General features: G+C 43.5%; 1 protein-coding gene across 1 annotated transcript; it reads right to left on the reverse strand.

Moving 5' to 3' along the window:
• Window positions 1-128: 128 nt before the first annotated feature.
• alg6 (ALG6 alpha-1,3-glucosyltransferase) lies at window positions 129-18,920 on the reverse strand. Its single transcript, XM_014123438.3, has 14 exons — window positions 18,728-18,920; window positions 18,310-18,394; window positions 18,107-18,196; window positions 17,869-17,957; window positions 17,479-17,561; window positions 17,256-17,320; window positions 15,282-15,467; window positions 11,574-11,709; window positions 8,945-9,030; window positions 7,763-7,847; window positions 7,613-7,683; window positions 6,336-6,404; window positions 2,418-2,610; window positions 129-711 (listed from the first exon to the last, which is right to left on the reverse strand). The coding sequence occupies exons 1-14, from the start codon at window positions 18,807-18,809 to the stop codon at window positions 508-510; spliced, it is 1,524 nt and encodes a 507-aa protein (XP_013978913.1). The 5' UTR covers window positions 18,810-18,920; the 3' UTR covers window positions 129-507.
• Between the last annotated feature and the right edge of the window lie 678 nt (window positions 18,921-19,598).

The raw sequence follows: 19,598 nt of genomic DNA on the forward strand, positions 1-19,598 counted from the left end.
GTCACTGTTACCACCAGTGATTGAGCTAGCTTGGAGAAGATGGACACTTTGAGGATTTTATTGAAACTGCTTTTGACGGATCGAGTCTGTGCTGGCAATATGGCAGTAAAATAAGGGGTAATCAAGAATTCATATCTCAGGTGATTTTATTTTAAGACAAATACTCTATTGGTACAAAATAAATGTAATGCTGTTACAAACATTTGAAAATATTGAAAAACCGTCAAGTAAAAAATAATCATGCTTGATGTACATAATTAGGCATTGACAAAACAGCAGCCATTCATGTTGACAGGAGGGTTCTCTCTAGAGAATAAAGATTCTAAATGATTGGCCCTAGACTGGTAGTTGGTCCATGAGCCTTATTGGTCTTTGGTGCTCATTGACTAAAGCACTGTGCTTAGTTAGTTTTTTCTCTTTCTGTTGGGTGGTGACTACCCAGTTCTGTTTTTTTCCACCCTAATAATTACTCAGTTATCATCTGGTCCCTACCTCCATAATGATTACTCAGTTACTTTTCTTCTGGTTCTTCCTCACAGATTGTGGCGGCTCGGCGATCTGGACCATGTTGAAGTAGAGGAGGAGGCCCAGGAAGTGTAGGTAGGAGAACACAGACACCAGGAGGGGAAACAAATCAGGCAGCTGGGCCGGAGGGGCCAGCGCCACGCTCATAAAGCTCAAACCAGCCATGGCCGTGATGGAGAAATAGAACTGCAGGAGAGATGGACAGAGAGTTCAGTTCATTCTTTTTCAAGCAAGTTAAGCCATCACAGGATATAAGCCAAGAGCCAAGTCCCCCTCTCAGCCCAGAAGTGGGGCTCAAAATTCGATATAAATTCCAGTCAAATCAGAAAGTGAATTTGACAAGGGATTCAAATTGATTATCTATTTAGATGGGCTTAAAGTATTTCCTTGGCCCAAGTCATAACTATTCAAACTAGACCAGACTGAAAAACATTTTTTTTAGATCTCACATGACCATCCATCCCTCAATCACGACCATCCCTCATCACAAGCTGTCGTTTATTTTAGCCCCAACCGGTGCGTCCAGAACGGAAAGGCAAACAGTGTTAGTAGCAGGATCAACATGAACATGTCTATTTGGGACCTGCGGACCCAGGGATCAGTGAGGGTAGGTGTCTTAAGCACCTCCGTATGAGACCAACCCCATGAAACCCTAGCCCCATCACTGGGCCTCCTTATTTACGCCTCTTGTGTAAATAAATGTATCTAAGCAAACCTGTGTTAATGACTCTATAAAAAGACACCTTCCTTCTGATCTCACACAACTGTCTGGTGGCGGTGTCTGGCTACATCCCCATCCCATATCCTATAGAGTGCACTACTTTTGACCAGGGCCCATCCTATTCTCTATGTAGAGCCCTGTGAGGCCTCTGGTCAAAAGTAGTGCAGTATATAGGGAATAGGGTGCTATTTGGGATCCCCCCTGCCCATATGTCACTAAAGGAGGGGATGGTGCAGAGCTGGCCAGGGCCAGGCACTTCAGAGATGCCTGTAACTTAAATAAGTGATAAATAATACTTGGGGCCTGGCAGTGGCTTTCATCTGGCAGGTAGCCTAGCGGTTAATTAAGCGCGTTGGGCCATTAACTGAAAGGTTGCTGGTTTGAATCCCAGAGCCGGCAAGGTGGAAAAATCTGCCGTTCTGCCCTTGAGCAAGGAAGTTAACCCCCAACAACAACTGCTCCCTAAGCGCACATTTCGGTTGAATGCATTCAGTTGTGCAAATGACTAGGTATCCTCTTTCCCATCCCAGACAGCCTACAGTACAGTGGCACATGATCTTTATTTATACAGTTGGAGAGATATCTATATCTTCTCACGCTGATGCCATTCAGGTTAGAGCCGCCGTGCTCCAGTATGTAGATACCACTTAAGACTATTAGAAACACCAGCCATAGAGACAGGCTGCTATGAAATCACTGTGACAACAACCTGATTGCCAGTTAATAGAGGACCACAATGGAAAGTCTTGACTTTGTGTATATAATACTCTGTCATTTTGGTATATGTATTTATTTTTTTGCCTGATGTGGCCTCTGTGTATTTAAAATTGTCATAAAATCTAAATCAGCTCATCTCCCTACTAACTTGTGCAAGGTAAAGAAAAGATTACTAGACCGTCATTGCAACTATCTAACTGGTAAAGCAAACTGGGTCACGCTTTATTTGGATAGTCTGGATTTTTCATCATATGATCTGTTGATAAGGTTAGGATAACGGCGAGGGTTAGTTAAAATTTTACTGATTAGTCTGTAGAGTATCTACAGATGTACTATCCAAATAAAGAGTTTGCTTTGCAATCTGATACATTTCTTGCTATGAATGAATGATGACAGGCATATGGGGTAGTGCAATGTGAAAGGGAATTTGTTTACACCACTAGGCCACACTTACTTTCCACTTGGTGACTCTGCCGAGGTCCATGTGGGGCATGCAGATGAGGAGGCGGCGGTAGGGCCCCAGACGCAGCTTGTCCTCTGAGCAGTGCTCAAGGGCTGAGAGCAGGTAGACGGCGAAGAACAGGAAGGCCAGGGAGGTGACCACGCACGGCACCAACAGACCATCCTTCAGAAACAACGGCAGCATGCTGCAGAGGGAGGGAGAGAGTACAAGAACAATGTAGCCTCAAACACAGCTGTACTAGGGCCTACTTAAATCCAACAAAACCCCACCTATTCATTGGCAAAACACCTAAAAAAAATGATATACATACTTCGCCAATCCAACAACCCCAGTGCATTCAGATGCTCTTATAATAACTGCTTAAGCAACCATTTTACTAAATTATGCAACTATGTCTTCAATTTACCCAAACAAGATGTACACTATATACAGTGCATTCGGAAAGTATTCAGACCTCGACTTTTTCCAAAACATTTTACGTTACAGCCTTATTCTAAAATGTATTATTGTTTCCCCCCCCCCTCAATCTACACACAATAGCCCATAATAACAAAGCAAAATGTTTTTTTTAAACACTTTTGCAAATGTATTAAAAATAAACAATCACATTTTACAAAAGTATTCAGACCCTTTACTCAGTACTTTGTTGAAGGACCTTTGGCAGCAATTACAGCCTCGAGTCTTCTTGGGTATTGACACACACATTCCTCTATGCAGATCCTCTCAAGTTGTCAGGTTGGATGGGGAGCGTTGCTGCACAGCTATTTTCACGTCTCTCCAGAGATGTTTGATTGGGTTCAAGTCATTCAGAGACGCGTCTTGACGCCACTCCTGTGTTATCTTGGCTATGTGCTTAGGGTCGTTGTCCTGTTGGTAGGTGAACCTTCGCCCCCAATCTGAGGTCCTGAGCACTCTGGAGCAGGTTTTCATCAAGGATCGCTCTGTACTTTGCTCCTTTCATCTTTGCCTCAATCCTGACTAGTCTCCCAGTCCCTGCCACGTACAAACATCCACACAGCATGATGCTGCCACCACCATGCTTCACTGTAGGGATGGTGCCAGGGTTCCTCCAGACGTGACGCCTGGAGAGTTCAATATTGGTTTCATGATCTGAGTCTTTAGGTGCCTTTTGACAAAATCCAAGCATTCTGTCATGTGCCTTTTACTGAGGAGTGGCTTCCATCTGGCCACTCTACCATAAAGGCCTGATTGGTGGAGTGCTGCAGAGATGGTTGTTCTTCTGGAAGGTTCTCCCATCTCCACAGAGGAACTATGGAGCTCTGTCATAGTGACCATCGGGTTCTTGGTCACCTCGCTGAGCAAGGCCCTTCTCCCCCGTTTACTCAGTTTGGCTGGGCGGCCAGCTCTAGGAAGAGTCTTGGTGGTTCCAAACGTCTTCCATTTTAAGAATGATGGAGGCCACTGTGTTCTTGGGGACCTTCTATGCTGCAGAAAGGTTTTGTACCTTTCCCCAGATCTGTGCCTCGGCGCAATCCTGTCTTGGAGCTCTATGGACAATTCCGTCGACCTCATGGCTTGATTTTTGCTCTGATATGCACTGTCAACTGTGGGACCTTTTATATAGACAGGTGTGTGCCTTTCCAAATCATGTCCAATTAATTGAATTTATCACATGTGAACTCCAATCAATTTGTAGAAACATCTCAAGGATGATCACTGGAACAAAATGCACGTGAGCTCAATTTCAAGTCTCATAGCAAAGGGTCTGAATACTTATGTAAATAAGGTCTCTTACTTTTAATACATTTGCAAAAATGTCTTCATCTGTTTTTGCTTTGTCATTATGGGGTATTGTGTGTAGAATGCTGGGGATTCTTTTTTTTTTCATCAATTTTAGAATAAGTCTAACGTAACAAAATGTGGAAAAAGTCAAGGGGTCTGAATACTGTATGCTGAAGGCACTGTATACAAAAGTATGTGGACACCCCTTCAAATTAGTGGATTCGGCTATTTCAGCCACACCCGTTGCTGACAGAGCACACCGCCATGCAATCTCCATAGACAAACATTGGCAGTAGACTGGCCTTACCAAAGATCTCAGCGACTTTCAAGTTTGGTGACGAACAATGCCTTTTCCAGCATGATGGAGCACCTTACCATAAGGCAAAAGTGATAACTAAGTGGCTCGGGGAACAAAACATTGATATTTTGGGTCCATGGCCAGGGAACTCCCCAGACCTTAATCCCATTGAGAACTTGTGGTCAATCCTCAAGAGGCGGTTGGACAAACAAAAACTCACAAATTCTGACAAACTCCAAGCATTGAATATGCAAGAATGGGCTGCCATCAGTCAGGCTGTGGCCCAGAAGTTAATTGACAGCATGCCAGGGCGGATTGCAGAGGTCTTGAAAAAGAAGGGTCAATAATGCAAATATTGAATCTTTGCATCAACTTTATGTAATTGTCAATAAAAGCCTTTGACACTTATGAAATGCTTGTTATTATACTTCAGTATTCCATAGTAACATCTGACAAAAATATCTAAAGACACTGAAGCAGCAAACTTCGTGGAAATTAATATTTGTGTCATTCTCAAAACTTTTGGCCACGACTAAGTGCTGTTATTTAAGTGGAAACGTCTAGGAGCAGCAATGGCTCAGCCGCGAAGTGGTAGGCCACACAAGCTCACAGAACGGGACCACCGAGTGCTGAAAGCGCGTAAAAATAGTCTGTCCTCGGTTACAACACTCACTACCAAGTTCCAAACTGCCTCTGGAAGCAACGTCAGCCAGCACAAGAACTGTTCGTCGGGAGCTTCATGAAATGGGTTTCCATGGCTGAGCAGCCGCACACAAGCCTAAGATCATGCGCAATGCCAAGCGTCGACTGGAGTGGTGTAAAGCTCGCCGCCATTGGACTCTGGAGTAGCACTGAAAATGCATTCTCTGGAGTGATGAATGACGCTTCACCATCCAGCAGGCTGATGGACAAATCTGTTAAGTTTGGTGGAGGAATAATGGTCTGGGCCTGTCTTTCATGGTTTGAGCTAGGCCCCTTAGTTCCAGTGAAGAGAAATCTTAACACTACAGTATACAATGACATTCTAGACGATTCTGTGCTTCCAACTTTGTGCAACTGTTTGGGGAAGGCCCTTTCCTGTTTCAGCATGACAATTCCCCGTGCACAAAGCGATGTCCAGACAGAAATGGTTTGTCGAGATCAGTGTGAAAGACCTTGACTGGCCTGCACAGAGCCCTGACCTCAACCCCATCAAACACCTTTGGGATGAATTGGAATGCCAACTGCGAGCCAGGCCTAATCACCTGACCTCACAAATGCTCGTGGCTGGATGGAAGCAAGTCCCTGCAGAAATTTTCCAAAATCTAGTGGAAAGCCTTCCCAGAAGCGTGGAGGCTGTTATAGCAGGTGTCCACATACTTTTGGTCATGTAGTATATGTCTTCAACAATGGGTGGAGTGGAGATGCACAATGCGAGCCATGCCAGTTAGACAGAACAACAGGCCCACAGAATGCCCTGCTGTCCCTATACAAAACATGCTTAGAGAAGAGTTATGTTGACTATGCAGTGTAATCCACAGATATCCCTACACTAAACCACGCACACAACAATTAGTACTACCGGAAGAATTTAACAGCTGGGGTGAAAGTTAATAGTACTAACTTAGTAGTCAGCTTCACCCCCTCTCTTCTCTGACTGCTCCCTTGACAATGACTCCATTTTGATCTTTTCTTGACTCTTCACAAATAAAATCAACACAAATGAATATGGCAAAGCATCCTATACTTTTTGAATTTCCTCTAACAGCGATTAATTTTTGGGGGTTACATTTAATGTACAAGATTGTAGTTCTCGAACGGTTTCTTCTATGACCTTTAACCTGGTCTGTTATTGCTCCACTATAGTTTCCCCTACTGTAGCTTCCTACCTGAAGGTGGAAGCGTGTAGAAACCAGATGGCTGGCAGAGGAAGGTCATTCAGTAGCAGGCAGACTGGCCTAGAGGCAGACAGAAAAGGTTACACACACTTAAATTATACACACTTTATTTAACAACAAACAACGTGGGCCCTGGTCAAAAGTCGTGCACCATATCAGGAATAGGGTGCCTTCAGACGCAGCCCATCGCTCCCCGGGCTTCTAATTACAGAAGTACTCTTTGCGTGCAGTGGTTTGAGCCAAAATTGTTTTTCAATCGTTTCGTTCTGAACAGAAGCATTATTTTTTTCTGTTTCGTTCCACTGTTCCAAAATAAAGTTCTGGATCGGTCGAACCAAAAAAATGTACCGGTTTATATTATTCCTTTTTACATTAGCTCGACATTCAATTACTTCACCAATCACTGCGAATGGAGCAGCTTGCTATGGAGCAGGAAAGCTATAGTTGTTTTAGCCTAGGCAGCTGATAGTGCATGGGCGCTATCAGCTGTCTAGGCTATAGCTGTTTAGATGCGCGATGGACAGACAAGTGAAATTTTGCGGGTGGGGAGAGACCGAGAGGGTGGAGGAGGAGGCTTGGCTTGAAGCGCTGGGCATCTTTTTATGACATGCATTATCTGAATTAGGCTCACAGAATTATACCTACGGAGTAGCAGATTCTACGGAGGAACTTTTAATGTCTTTGGACTTCCGTGAGTTGGCTTAATGTTGGACCAGAGCTAGCTAACAAGCTTGTGTGTGAAGGCTTTGCATAGGTGCCTTGTGGGACCCCCAAAAAATGCCCGGAACATGAAAGAACGTTAAAAGGTTACTATGCTTTTAAAATTAAAGTTCTGTTCCAGAATAGCATAGATCACTTTTGTTCCCACAATGGAGAAAAAAACCCCACTTCTGTTCCAACTCCTGTTTGTATGTCCAGTTACACCCATTCCTATAGCCCCAATAATTGATTCACCACAAGCAATGCCCTCCTCTTCTCCACAGCCTGGCGTTCCTCCCTAAGCCCTGACATGCATTACTGATTGATTCAGGGACAGACGTGGGAGATATAACTCAATAGTTAAAGCAACAGCCTAATTTAGATGAATAGATCAGCAAAATCTGTAACCAAATCCCACCGCGCAGTAAAACCTAGATAGCCTAGCGATTACAGCTACCTGTTGCTTTTTATATACTGCACTGCAGTCGGTGAGGTAAATGATTAGGAATCGCAGGCAGGAAGCCACACATGCATGCGAACACACACTTCTAATCCTCCCCTCTACTTACAAGGCAGGCAGGAGGATTGATTTCTCGTGGACTTGAAAGGAGAAGAGGAAGAATGCCAGAGAGGAGTTGACCTGAAATGACAGTTTACACAGGTTGGCATTACATCATTCTCTGTTATCAAACATCAGTAAACTGTACAAAAATACTCACCAAGGCAAGTTTGAACTGCCACAATGTAGGTTTCATCAAAAGTTTTATAGACGAAGGTAGGATAGCCAGGAGAGTGGTGGTCAAACTGAAAACAAAACAAAAACAGAAGAATTATGTAATCTATCAACTATGATCAATCTGACCAAACAGTGAAGGAGGGCCCAGCCCTGAAACCTAACCCTCGGGGTTAAACTGAACCGTGCGGCTGCTCTGCTGCAGGCTTGTTTTAACCCAGCCTGGTCAAACCATAAGACCCCAGCTATGTGGGAAATGTACCAAATACTGGCTCCGCTTAGGGCACCCCAGCATTAGGTTAACCCTTCAATTGTCACTCACAGGGGATAGAGACACAGGAAAGGAGTGGGGCCAGGGAGGTACCTCCACTCCGACTGAAGGGGTAGGGTACGGCAGCTGTATCAGGCCTAAAGGGCCCCTGGGGAGAGGGGTATCGGGACCCCCAATATGGGGCAAGGGAGGTGGGGGGGGTCATGGTGATTTTGGGATACAGTTCCTAGATACCTTCCCACAGGTGACCCATCCTGACATTTCCGTTGAGACATTTTACAGAAACGTAGTAACAAGCATATACATAAATACATTCTCCAGTAGTCCACTTCTATTGTAACGATGAATGATCCATTGTTTTATGACACATTCTAGAGCAAGGTATCCCTCCCCTAAAACATATCTATATTCACCCATGGCCAAAAAGCTCTAGTGTTTTAATTTGTTTTAAATACACTACAGTCTTAGAAGTCCCAGTTAAATCCTGGTCTTACCAGTCGGGCAGAAACGTGTCCATCCTGTGCAGAGAGCACCCCTAAATATAGCCCCATAGGTTATTCAAGCACGTACCACCATGACAACATGAGAAGGGTTCTATGACTGACTGACTGTGTAGCATCTTCTCATTCATAAGGACCTCGGAGGAGAATCAGCTTTGACTGGAATAACACCTCTTGTCAACACAGAGAAGTTGGCTAACTGCTGTTTCTCAAACGGAAATGGTTCAAATAGTTTCTACTGACATTCCAAATCTGAAATCTCATCAGCAGATTTCCAATAGTTGTCAGATTGCCCATAGCAGCTGGTAGTGATCAGTATTCAAGGGATAATCTTGTTTTCACTCTGCAAGAGAGCATGAGATGGAGAGCGTGAGATGGAGAGTGAGAGGGGGATTACCTGAAGTAGAGCTGGGTATCAGTGGACAGGATGGTCTTGATCTTTATCAGGACATTCAAGCTGCACCACGTGTTGGCCACTTTATCCTGTCAACACACACACACACACTTTTTAATAAGAAAATACATTTGTTTCATAGCTCACTTCCTATAACGATGCAGAACCAATAGGTTGATCATATTCCTTATTGTTAATGAAGTGTTTTATTATCGATGTGAATCATTTAAATGAGTTATAAAACTCATTACAAGGGTTTTAAATTTAGAAAACCACATATGGTATGACAGTACGCTGCTTTAAAAAGCATTCGGTTTTGAAGAGAAGGCTAATAAGTGGCATTGCTCCAAGTAATCATTTCCCAACTGAAAGTGCAATAAGAATTCCTTCTTTGCATTCCACAGTGTATTTGTACAGGAGCGCTTCGGAAGGTATTACCAGCCTCATAAATCGCCTGTCAGGTCATATAGAACGGGATGTCACTAGAAGCTATGCACTTTCTATAAACTTAGGGACACAGGGTTAAATGTTCAGAGATGATCACATTACGATCATTTCTGCATTCTTCAGCACATTCAGACCACCCCATAGAAGAACACTGTCACAGTGTGTCCACCCACCACACCATCCAAGGCATAGTTATAACCATTGGGAAACAGATCCAAACTGTCAGCCTTAACGACGGTCTTTGCGGTTGGGGTAGCAGGAAATGGAGGACTGACCGTGTGATTCATGTGATTTAAGGCCTTAGCAGTTGTTCTGAGATCAGATGTTAAGGCCCCCTGCTGCTTCTACTGGCTGTGATATGACACAAAGTAGAAATACAATGCATAGATCACTGTTGTCTAATCATGTCTTGTAATAGTGTGAATTTATATGCGGTCCACTGGGCTTGCTACAGCTGCTCAGAGCACAGCTGTGTGTGTGTGTGGAGGTTACAGACAGGCCCAGTCAGCAGGCTGTCCGTCCTGCAGACGTCGAGGCCCCATCTCTCCTCAAACACACCCCCCTGTAGCCCCCCCCCAAATAACGACCCTATCGGAATGTCCTCCAACGCCGCCTCGGCTGAGGGCTACACAGGAACCTGGGGTTTGGCTGCAAATGTGGGTAAGTGCCAGCTTGGAATTTCATAGGCTGCAGCATTTGGTGCCATTTTTGTGAAGCAGGAAAACAGACGGTCAGAGTGCTGCGTGGTGGGTAAACGTACAAGTTACCCTCACCCTCCCCCACCACCCCTTCTCGCCCTGTCTGCTTGTCCCAGTCCGGCTTCTGCTTACGTGCACAATTTCACAATTAGTTCAGGCAGGCTTCTCCTGGAGACGCTCGCACCACGGGGTATAGAGTCACTCACACTTTGTGTATTATGTTTGTATCGTTTCATAAATAAATAACTCTCAGGCATACTGCCAGCCTGACCAACCTCACATAGTCTTTTGGGGGGGGTATTTGTAACATTATTACCGATATTGCCCTAAAAATAAATACTTTACCCAAGAGTATAATGATATATCCAATTGACTGATCGTGGTTTTTCAGATCCCCTAACAATACAGTTTGCAGGTCCATCTGAACCCTGATATTAATAGAATAACAACCATTCCTGGACCTGACTCCAAAAGCGAGCCACCGATGGATTGTACCAGAAAATACATTTTATTGATTCTGTTTCCTTGTGACAAGAGACTGCACAAGGCTGACTGTTTAATTTTCAATTACTTCTCACATCACCGCACCTTGGGGAATGGGTGCAGGACACAGTGGGCACAGGGCAGGCTTCCAAAACTAGAGCAGCTGGCCTTGGCCTCTGAGCTGCCAACCACCCCTACACCATCCCCCGTAACGGTGTTACCTCAGCAGCTCAACCATGACATGCTTTCGATATGTTGCGATGCTCTAACTAATGTCCCCAGTGTGAATCATCACTGTCCATCAGTCTTTCATTTCCCCCCTTTGCACCTCTCCTCCTGTGTGGCCTTGCTGTGTGTACATACACGCGTAAGTTCACTTTTCAAGGACGCAGCAGTTTAGCTGCCAACGTTTTGCACAACGAATGGATGCACTCTGACACGCATAGTGTTGGCCCTTGGCACCGAACCACGCATCACACGGCTAAAACATGGCCCCGCAATGATGTGCTGAAAAGACCCTGGCAGTAAATGTGTTAGATTTATCTTAACCCCCCCCCCGAGATAGAGCGAACCTGATCTTCTGACCTTTCACCATTTTATTCCTCTGTTTTCTTTGATCCTGCAGGGGATCCATTTCCAATTGGCTAAGCACAGAGGAATTGATGGAGGGTAGCAGGTTGTGTGTGTGTCTCTGTGTGGTGTGTGTGTAAGAGCATGTAGGCTGTGAAGAACAGGAGGTGCAGCGTACCACTCCTGTCTGAGGGCAGCACTTTGTTGACTACCATAAACCTCCTCGTCTTTCTAACACCAACTGATTTCAACTTGGCAGATAGTGTGGTCTCTCAAGATTGGGCTGTGGGTGGAGAACCTGGTTTGGGTTACTCTGTTGGTCTCCAGAACATTCGACAAGCTTTAGGTGACTCACGTCGCAGAATGTTAGGGAAACCACTTGACTTGATAGTATGACTAATTGCCTTGAACACTGAAACCTTTTTTGTACGTACCTCGAATAGGCCTCGCCCCACAGGGAAAAGGCGGTGCACCACCTGCAGAACCTGGCCAGGGTCAGACAGGAAGGGCAGCCAGCAGAGGGCAAAGGTCACCAGGACTGTTACAGCGATCTTGACTAGCAGGAACAGCCTGGGTGGGTGTTGGATGAGAAAACAAATGATAAAGTACACCGAACCTTTGAAACTGTCAAATACCCAAAACATAAACTTACAAACTGTCTAAGATTCCCAAAACTGGCTACGTTGATATGTACTGTAAAACATGATCATTCATATTGTCAACAGTATTAATTGGCTGAATCTCACATCTCTCGCATCACAACAGCTGTGAGTGGAACTATCCACATCCCAAGTTAGTCAATATATGTTGTGAAAACCATGCGTCAGCTAAAGGTCTTTCACAGTAGGTCAGCTGTAGTAGCTGTGTGGTGGTAAAGTTGCACACACAGGAACAGCCGAGGAGCTTGGGCATGGCCATAATGTCATCTGGACATATCTTCCCCTGCCCATCTAATCTAGCTATCCATTAGCCCTTGGTAAATTGTTACTAGATAAACAAATGCGGGGACACTAGAAACAGTCATCCAATCTGATTGCCTCGCCTCAGTAACTGCTACTCTGTTTTGGAGAAAATGTAGGCTACTTTATGGGGCCATGTTTTGTGGGAAGGGCTATACAGACTTTTCTGGCTTGCAAACCGACTAGCATTAACTGTAACCTAAACCAAACCCATAACCCTAACCTAATTTTAACCAATTCTGAAATTAAATATTGATTTGCATTTTAGAAAAGTCTGCATAGCCCTTTCCATGTTTTGTCCACTGGCTACAGAAAATGATTGATTCTGGGTATTACTTTAAAAACAATCATGCTGATTCAGTGAATGATGAATATAATATAATCTGATGTTTAATGCTTTTGGGATGGATCTTAGACCATTCCTCCATACAGAATACTTCCTCTATCCTTTATCTGCGCTTATGGACTGCCCTCTTCAATTCACAGACCGAGTTTACCTTGTATCTTTATTTACCTTTTATTTCAATATTTGCATTCTATACACACTCACAGGGCCCTACACACACACTCCATCATCTTCTGACTCACACATAATATGCACATACAGTACCAGTTAAAAGTTGACACACGTACTCATTCAATGGTTTTTCTTAATTTTTACTATGTTCTACATTGTAGAATAATAGTGAAGACATAAAAACTATGAAATAACACATATGGAATCATGTAACCAAAAAAGTGTTAAACAAATCAATATTCTTCAAAGTAGCCACCCTCTGCCTTGAGAGCTTTGCACACTCTTGGCATTCTCTCAACCAGCTTCACCTGGAATGCTTTTCCAACAGTCTTGAAGGAGTTCCCACATATGCTGAGCACTTGTTGGCTGCTTTTCCTTCACTCTGCGGTCCAACTCATCCCAAACCATCTCAATTGGGTTGAGGTCGGGTGATTGTGGAAGCCAGGTCATCTGATGCAACACTCCATCACTCTCCTTCTTGGTCAAATAGCCCTTACAAAGCCTGGAGGTGTGTTTTGGGTCATTGTCCTGTTGAAAAACAAATGATAGTCCCACTAAGCACAAACGAGATGGGATAGCGTATCACCAGCAAAGCACCCCCACACCATCACACCTCCTCCTCCATGCTTCACGGTGGGAACCACACATGCGGAGATAATCCGTTCACCTACTCTGTGTCTCACAAAAACCTGGCAGTGTTTTTGTGAGGACAGATTTCCACTGGTCTAATGTCCATTGCTCATGTTTCTTGACCCAAGCAAGTCCCTTCTTTCTTATTGGTGTTCTTTAGTAGTGGTTTCTTTACAGCAATTCGACCATGAAGGCCTGATTTCACAAAGTCTCCCCTGAAAGGTTGATGTGTCTGTTACTTCAACTCTGAAGCATTTATTTGGGCTGCAATTTCTGAGGCTGGTAACTCGAATGAACTTATCCTCTGCAGCAGAGGTAACTCTTGGTCTTCTTTTCCTGTGGCGGTCCTCATGAGAGCCAGTTTCATCATAGCGCTTGATGGTTTTTGCGACTGCACTTGAAGAAACTTTCATGAGTTCTTGAAATGTTCCGGATTGACTGACCTTCATGTCTTAAAGTAACGATGGACTGTCGTTTCTCTTTGCTTATTTGAGCTGTTCTTGCCATAACAATGGACTTGGTATTTTACCAAATAGGGCTATGTTCTGTATACCACTCCTACCTTGTCACAACACAACTGATTGGCTCAAACGCATTAAGAAGGAAAGAAATTCCACAAATTTACTTTTAACAAGGCACACGTGTTAATTGAAATGTATGAGAATGCCAAGAGTGTGCAAAGCTGTCAAAGGCAAAAGGTGGCTACTTTGAAGAATCTCAAATATAAAATAGATTGATTTGTTTAACACTTTTTTGGTTCCTACACAATTCCAAGTGTTATTTCATAGTTTGTCTTCACTATTATTCTACAATGTAGAAAAATTGTAAAAATAAAGAAAAACCCTTGAATGAGTAGGTGTGTCCAAACTTTTGATTGGTATGGTACATTTATACTGACTCTACACACACGCACACCCACTCACGTTCAAGCTGCTGCTACTGTGTTTATCATATATTCTTTTGCCTAGTCACCTTACCCCTATACATATCTACTTCCATCACTCCAGTATCCCTGACCCTGTATATATGGTATTGGAACTGACTTTTTAAATATTTCCTGTATATAGTATACTCACTTACTGACTGTGTATTTCATATTTCTTATTCTTATTTCTCTTGTGATTATTTTCTAGTAATACATTGTTATTGATTATTGCAATGTTGGGTTTTGAGTTAGAAAGGCATTTCACAGTACTTGTGCATGTGACATTAAAACGTGAAACAAACCACAGGTTTTCAATGGGGTTCCAGTCCGGAGACTGAAATGGCCATTGCAAAATGTTGATTTTTGTGGTCAATTAACCATTTATTTTTGGATTTTGATGTATGTTTGGGGTTATTGTCTTGCTGGAAGATCCACTTGTGGACAAGTCATAGCAGAGGCAACCACGTTTTTGGCTGAAATGTCCTGGTACTGGGTAAAGTTCATGATGCTGTTGACCTTAATAAAGGCCCCAGGACCAGTGGAAGCAAAATAGCCCCATAACACCAAAGATCCACCACCATATTTTACAATAGGTATGGTGTTATTTTCTGCTCATGCATTGTAATTTTGACGCCAAACCCACCACTAGTGTGTGGCCAAAGAGCTTAATTTTCATGTCATCCAACAAATGTAAACACCTGGAGTTTGCTAAACGGCATTGGCACTTGGATTGGAACCAGTACTTTGGTCAGATGACATGAAAATAGAGCTCTTGGCCACACATATCCCTCCCAATCGGTTCTCCGGCTTAGAAAACATTTAAAAAAAGGCTCAGTGTGGTTATCCTCACAAGGTAAGGTATTGAAAATGGGTGTCAATTTTGACCCCTACCTTTTTGAGCAATTGTATTAGTATAAAATATAAATTCCCAATTGTTTTGAGCATACAATACTCAGTATTTTATAATTTATATATTTTATACAGTCATTTTTGCTCATCTTTATCAGGTGTGTCAATTTCGGACCCCACTGTATATCATCTCGCCACACACACAGTCCCATTCACACAAACCCCCTTAGCCAGGGGTATAAGTCTACGTCAGCTAACTCACCCTCGGCCTGCCAGGCCCTGCTTGAAACACTTGCCCAGTAAGTAGCAGAAGAAGGGTAGGGAGTGGTAGAGCTCCATCTGTTTGTAGTTGAGGGACAGGACGAAGGCCAGAGAGCCCAGCACGTCCCAGCCCAGACCCAGACCCACCACACCCCATAGGGCCAGCCCCAGGCTTATACTGTTATATCTGACGCCCAGTTAAAGAATACATAGTCATGATGGTACTGTTACCGGATGCTCTGATATGCCTCATTCATACAAATCCTGGTCTCCTATCAAACTGCTTCTACCATGATTCATCTCATTTATATTCACACTGGCTGAACGTACAATGCTTTCTGAAAATATTTTCAGACCCCTTGACCTTTTCCACATTTTCTTTCATTACAGCCTTATTCTAAAATAAATTACAGATTTCTTTCCTTCATCAATATACATATATTACCCCATAATGACAAAGCAAAAAGGTTTTTTTTTACATTAAAAAAAAAACTGAAATATCACATTTACATAAGTATTCAGACCCTTTACTCAGTACTTTGTTGAAGCACCTTTGGCAGCGATCACAGCCTCGAATCTTCTTGGGTATGACACTACAAGCTTGGCACACCTGTATTTGGGGAGTTTCTCCCATTTCTTCTCTGCAGATCCTCTCATGCTCTGTCGGGTTGGATGGGGAGTGTCTCTCCACAGCTATTTTCAGGTCTCTCCAGAGATGTTTGATCAGGTTCAAATCTGAGCTCTGGCTGGGCCACTCAAAGACATTCAGAGACTTGTCCCGAAACCAGGCCTGCATTGTCTTGGCTGTGTGCTTAGGGTCGTCCTGTCGGAAGGTGAACCTTCGCCCCCAGTCTGAGGTCCTGAGTGCTCTGGAGCAAGTTTTCATCAAGGATATCTCTACTTTGCTCCGTTCATCTTTCCCTCGATCCTGACTAGTCTCCCAGTCCCTGCCACTGAAAAAAACATACCCACAGCATGATGCTGCCACCACCATGCTTCACCGTAGGGATGGTGCCATGTTTCCTCCAGACGTGACGCTTGGCATTCAGGTCAAAGAGTTCAATCTTGGTTTCATCAGACCAGAGAATCATGTTTCTCATGGTCTAAGTCCTTTAAGTGCCTTTCGACAAACTCCAAGCGGGCTGTCATGTGCTTTTTACTGAGGAGTGGTTTCCATCTGGCCACTCTATCATAAAGGCCTCATTGGTGGAGGGCTGCAGAGATGGTTGTCCTTCTGGAAGGTTCTCCCATCTCCACAGAGGAACTCTGGAGCTCTGTCAGAGTGACCATCGGGTTCTTGGTCACCTCCCTGACCAAGGTTCTTCTCCCCTGATTGCTCAGTTTGGCAGGGCGGCCAGGTCTAGGAAGAGTCTTGGTGGTTCCAAACTTCTTCCATTTAAGAATGATGGAGGCCACTGTGTTCTTGGGGACCTTCAAAGCTGCAGAATTTTTTTGGTACCATTCCCCATATATATGCACAATTCCTTTGACCTCATGGCTTGGTTTTTGCTCTGACATTCACTGTCAACTGTGGGACCTTATATAGACAGGTGTGTGCCTTTCCAAATCATGTCCAATCAATTGAATTTACCACATGTGGACTCCAATCAAGTTGTAGAAACATCTCAAGGATGATCAATGGAAACAGGATGCACCTGAGCTCAATTTTGAGTCTCATAGCAAAGGTTCTGAATACTTATGTAAATAAGGTATTATTTATTTTTTGTAATAAATTTGCTAAAAATTCTAAACCTGTTTTTGCTTTGTCATTATGGTTTTTTGTGTGTAGATTTCATGGAAAATGTGTATTTAATCATTTTTAGAATAAGGCTGTAATATAACAAAATGTGGAAAATGTCAAGGGGTCTGAATACTTTCGAATGCACTGTACATGGGATGACAAGAGATGGTCATGATTTTGACATAAGAATAATATGATCCAGTGATAGAAACAGCTTGGGTTTTTAAAGGATACTGGAAATGCCCATAGTCGATTAGAATAAGGCCTGGATAGAGCAGGATACAGAGGACTGTGCAGACCTAGGCAAGAAGAGAACACAACACACATAGTGAGACGGGCAGGTAATGCCAATGTAATAGAGTATTTGTTTTTGTAATTCTCAAAACTGAGACTGCACTTATTTTTAGTTACTAGCACATCAAATAGAGGGAATGTAAATGTCAGAATTCTGACAAACCTTCTTTTTGTTTGATCCTTCACTGATGTAAAAACTGTAAAGAACAACAGCAGGAATGTATATCAGCAGATCTGCAACAAGAACTGAGCAAAGATACATATATTCAGTCCCACAAATGAATGACCATGCTCTTCGTTGGTGTTTCACTCCTATGTGATGCTCATCACTCAACCAACAGATAGTGCGGGGGGGTTCTTTAACCTGTACTATTCTTTAAACTGGCTGTCAGTAGTGTGGATGTGTACTGTTATTTAACCTGTCTGTGAGCAGCGTTGATATGTACTGTTCTTTAACCTGTCTGTCAGTTGTGTTGATGTGTACTGTTCTTAAACCTGTATTTCAGTAGTGTTGATGTGTACTGTTCTTTAACCTGTCTGTCAGCAGTCTTACCTGTGGCTCTCATAAACAACTTATGTCCATAGCTTTCATGACCTCGAGACGCATGCAACTCCACCCAGTCTGGGTTTATCAGCTTGGCCCTGCATGAAAGCACAACATAGTAATATAATAATGATAATAACATTCATAATATATATTGCAGTACTGTGTGCATAGATTTTCATACGGGTGGCCCCAGCAGGAATCAAACCCATGATCCTGATGTTTGTGTGTGTGTCCTCAGACTTACACATGTGCACAGAGCAGGCTGTGGTAGGCTGTGAGAGGGGGATAGTCCAAACCCCAGTAGTTTAGGTTGTTGTCTGTTGTGTTGAAGTACCTGAAGGATGAAAACAACATTAAGTTATCCTAACTATTGCTTAGAAACTATATAAAAACACACAAAGATGCAAGACAGGACCATAGGCTATTAGACAGCAGGCATAGACCAACCATTCATGAACAGGCAGATTGTATGTCACTTCTTGCCAGTGCCTTTGAGCTTCGTAGTCCCCGAACATGGGTGGTTTGCCTGCCCCTGAAAATAAGAGAAATGGGTGAAAATGCTGCTGAATAATAATAGTTAGCTAGCTATAGAAAATATGCAGAGGAAGAGATTACAGTCCTGCTGTTGTACAGTGGCTAGTTAGAAAGCGGACTCGTGTTTGTCTGTCTAGCAAGCTAATGTACATAATCATTTCACCAAATTACCGGTTGCATTTTACCACTCAAAATCAACAATTTGACAAGTTTGCAATGCAAGCTGGCTAGGATTTCTAGCTAACTATGTAGCTATAAAACAGAGGGCTGTCAGTGAGCCCTGCAGGTGCAACATTAGCATAAAGCTAGCTAGCTATGGTCCACTTCCTACCTGAATAAGAGTTCAAGGATACAGCCCATCTTGCCGTAAGACCGAGCAAAACACAAATGGACACAAGGCTCCAGTTCTCCATGACCGATACTATAAAACAGCTTTATTATTGGCAACGAAATGCTATAATTCTCGATGCATGTTGCAGCTTCCGTGCAGGATTGTTGTTTACACTTCCTGAAAAACACGTCAGCGCAGGCGCCGGCTGATGACGTGTCGTGGTAACTCTCGGTTCTTTTTTGGTCAGAGATGGATGATGCTGACGATAGAGAATATTCGATTTCAATCAAAAGCGGAATAAACCGACATTATCACATTATATGTCAATAGGCACAAATAGTGACGGAAAGAAGATTGATAGTGAAGGATTTAGCTACTTTGGCTATTTGTTCAAATATGTGATTTGTACATTGAGGGAACCAGTTTTTCCACAAGTAGGCTAGCCTATACACTCTTAGAAAAAGGTGCTATCTAGAACCTAAAAGGTTTCTTCAGCTGTCCCCATAGAGGACCCATTGAAGAACCCTTTTTGGTTCAGGTAGAACCATTTTGGATCTAGGTGGAACCCTTTTGGGTTCCATGTAAAAACCCTTTCCATCGAGGGTTCTACCTGTAACCCAAAAGGTTTCTACCTGGAACCAAAAAGGGTTCCACTATGGGGACAGCTGAAGAACCTTTTTGGAACACTTTTTTTTCTAAGGGGCTCCCAAGTGGCTTAGCAATCTAAGGCACTGCATCTCAGTGCAAGAGGTGTCACTACAGTCCCTGGTTCGAATCCAGGCTGTATCACATCCGGCCGGGATTGGGAGTCCCATAGGGCGGCGCACAGTTGGCCCAGCATCATCAGGGTTTAGCCAGGGTAGGCCGTCAT

Source organism: Salmo salar, chromosome 10 (genome assembly GCF_965601325.2).
Source record: "Salmo salar chromosome 10, fSalSal1, whole genome shotgun sequence".
Lineage (NCBI taxonomy): Eukaryota > Metazoa > Chordata > Actinopteri > Salmoniformes > Salmonidae > Salmo > Salmo salar.

Bases quoted from the DNA above. Each gene is read 5' to 3' on its own strand.
- alg6 (XM_014123438.3), bottom strand. From the start codon at position 18,809: ATGGAGAACTGGAGCCTTGTGTCCATTTGTGTTTTGCTCGGTCTTACG. The intron at 17,321-17,478 runs GTTTGTCAGAAT...CTTCTTGCCTAG, and splicing joins AAGGATCAAACAAAAAGAAG to GTCTGCACAGTCCTCTGTAT. The intron at 15,468-17,255 runs GTATCCTTTAAA...ACTGGGCGTCAG, and splicing joins ATCGACTATGGGCATTTCCA to ATATAACAGTATAAGCCTGG.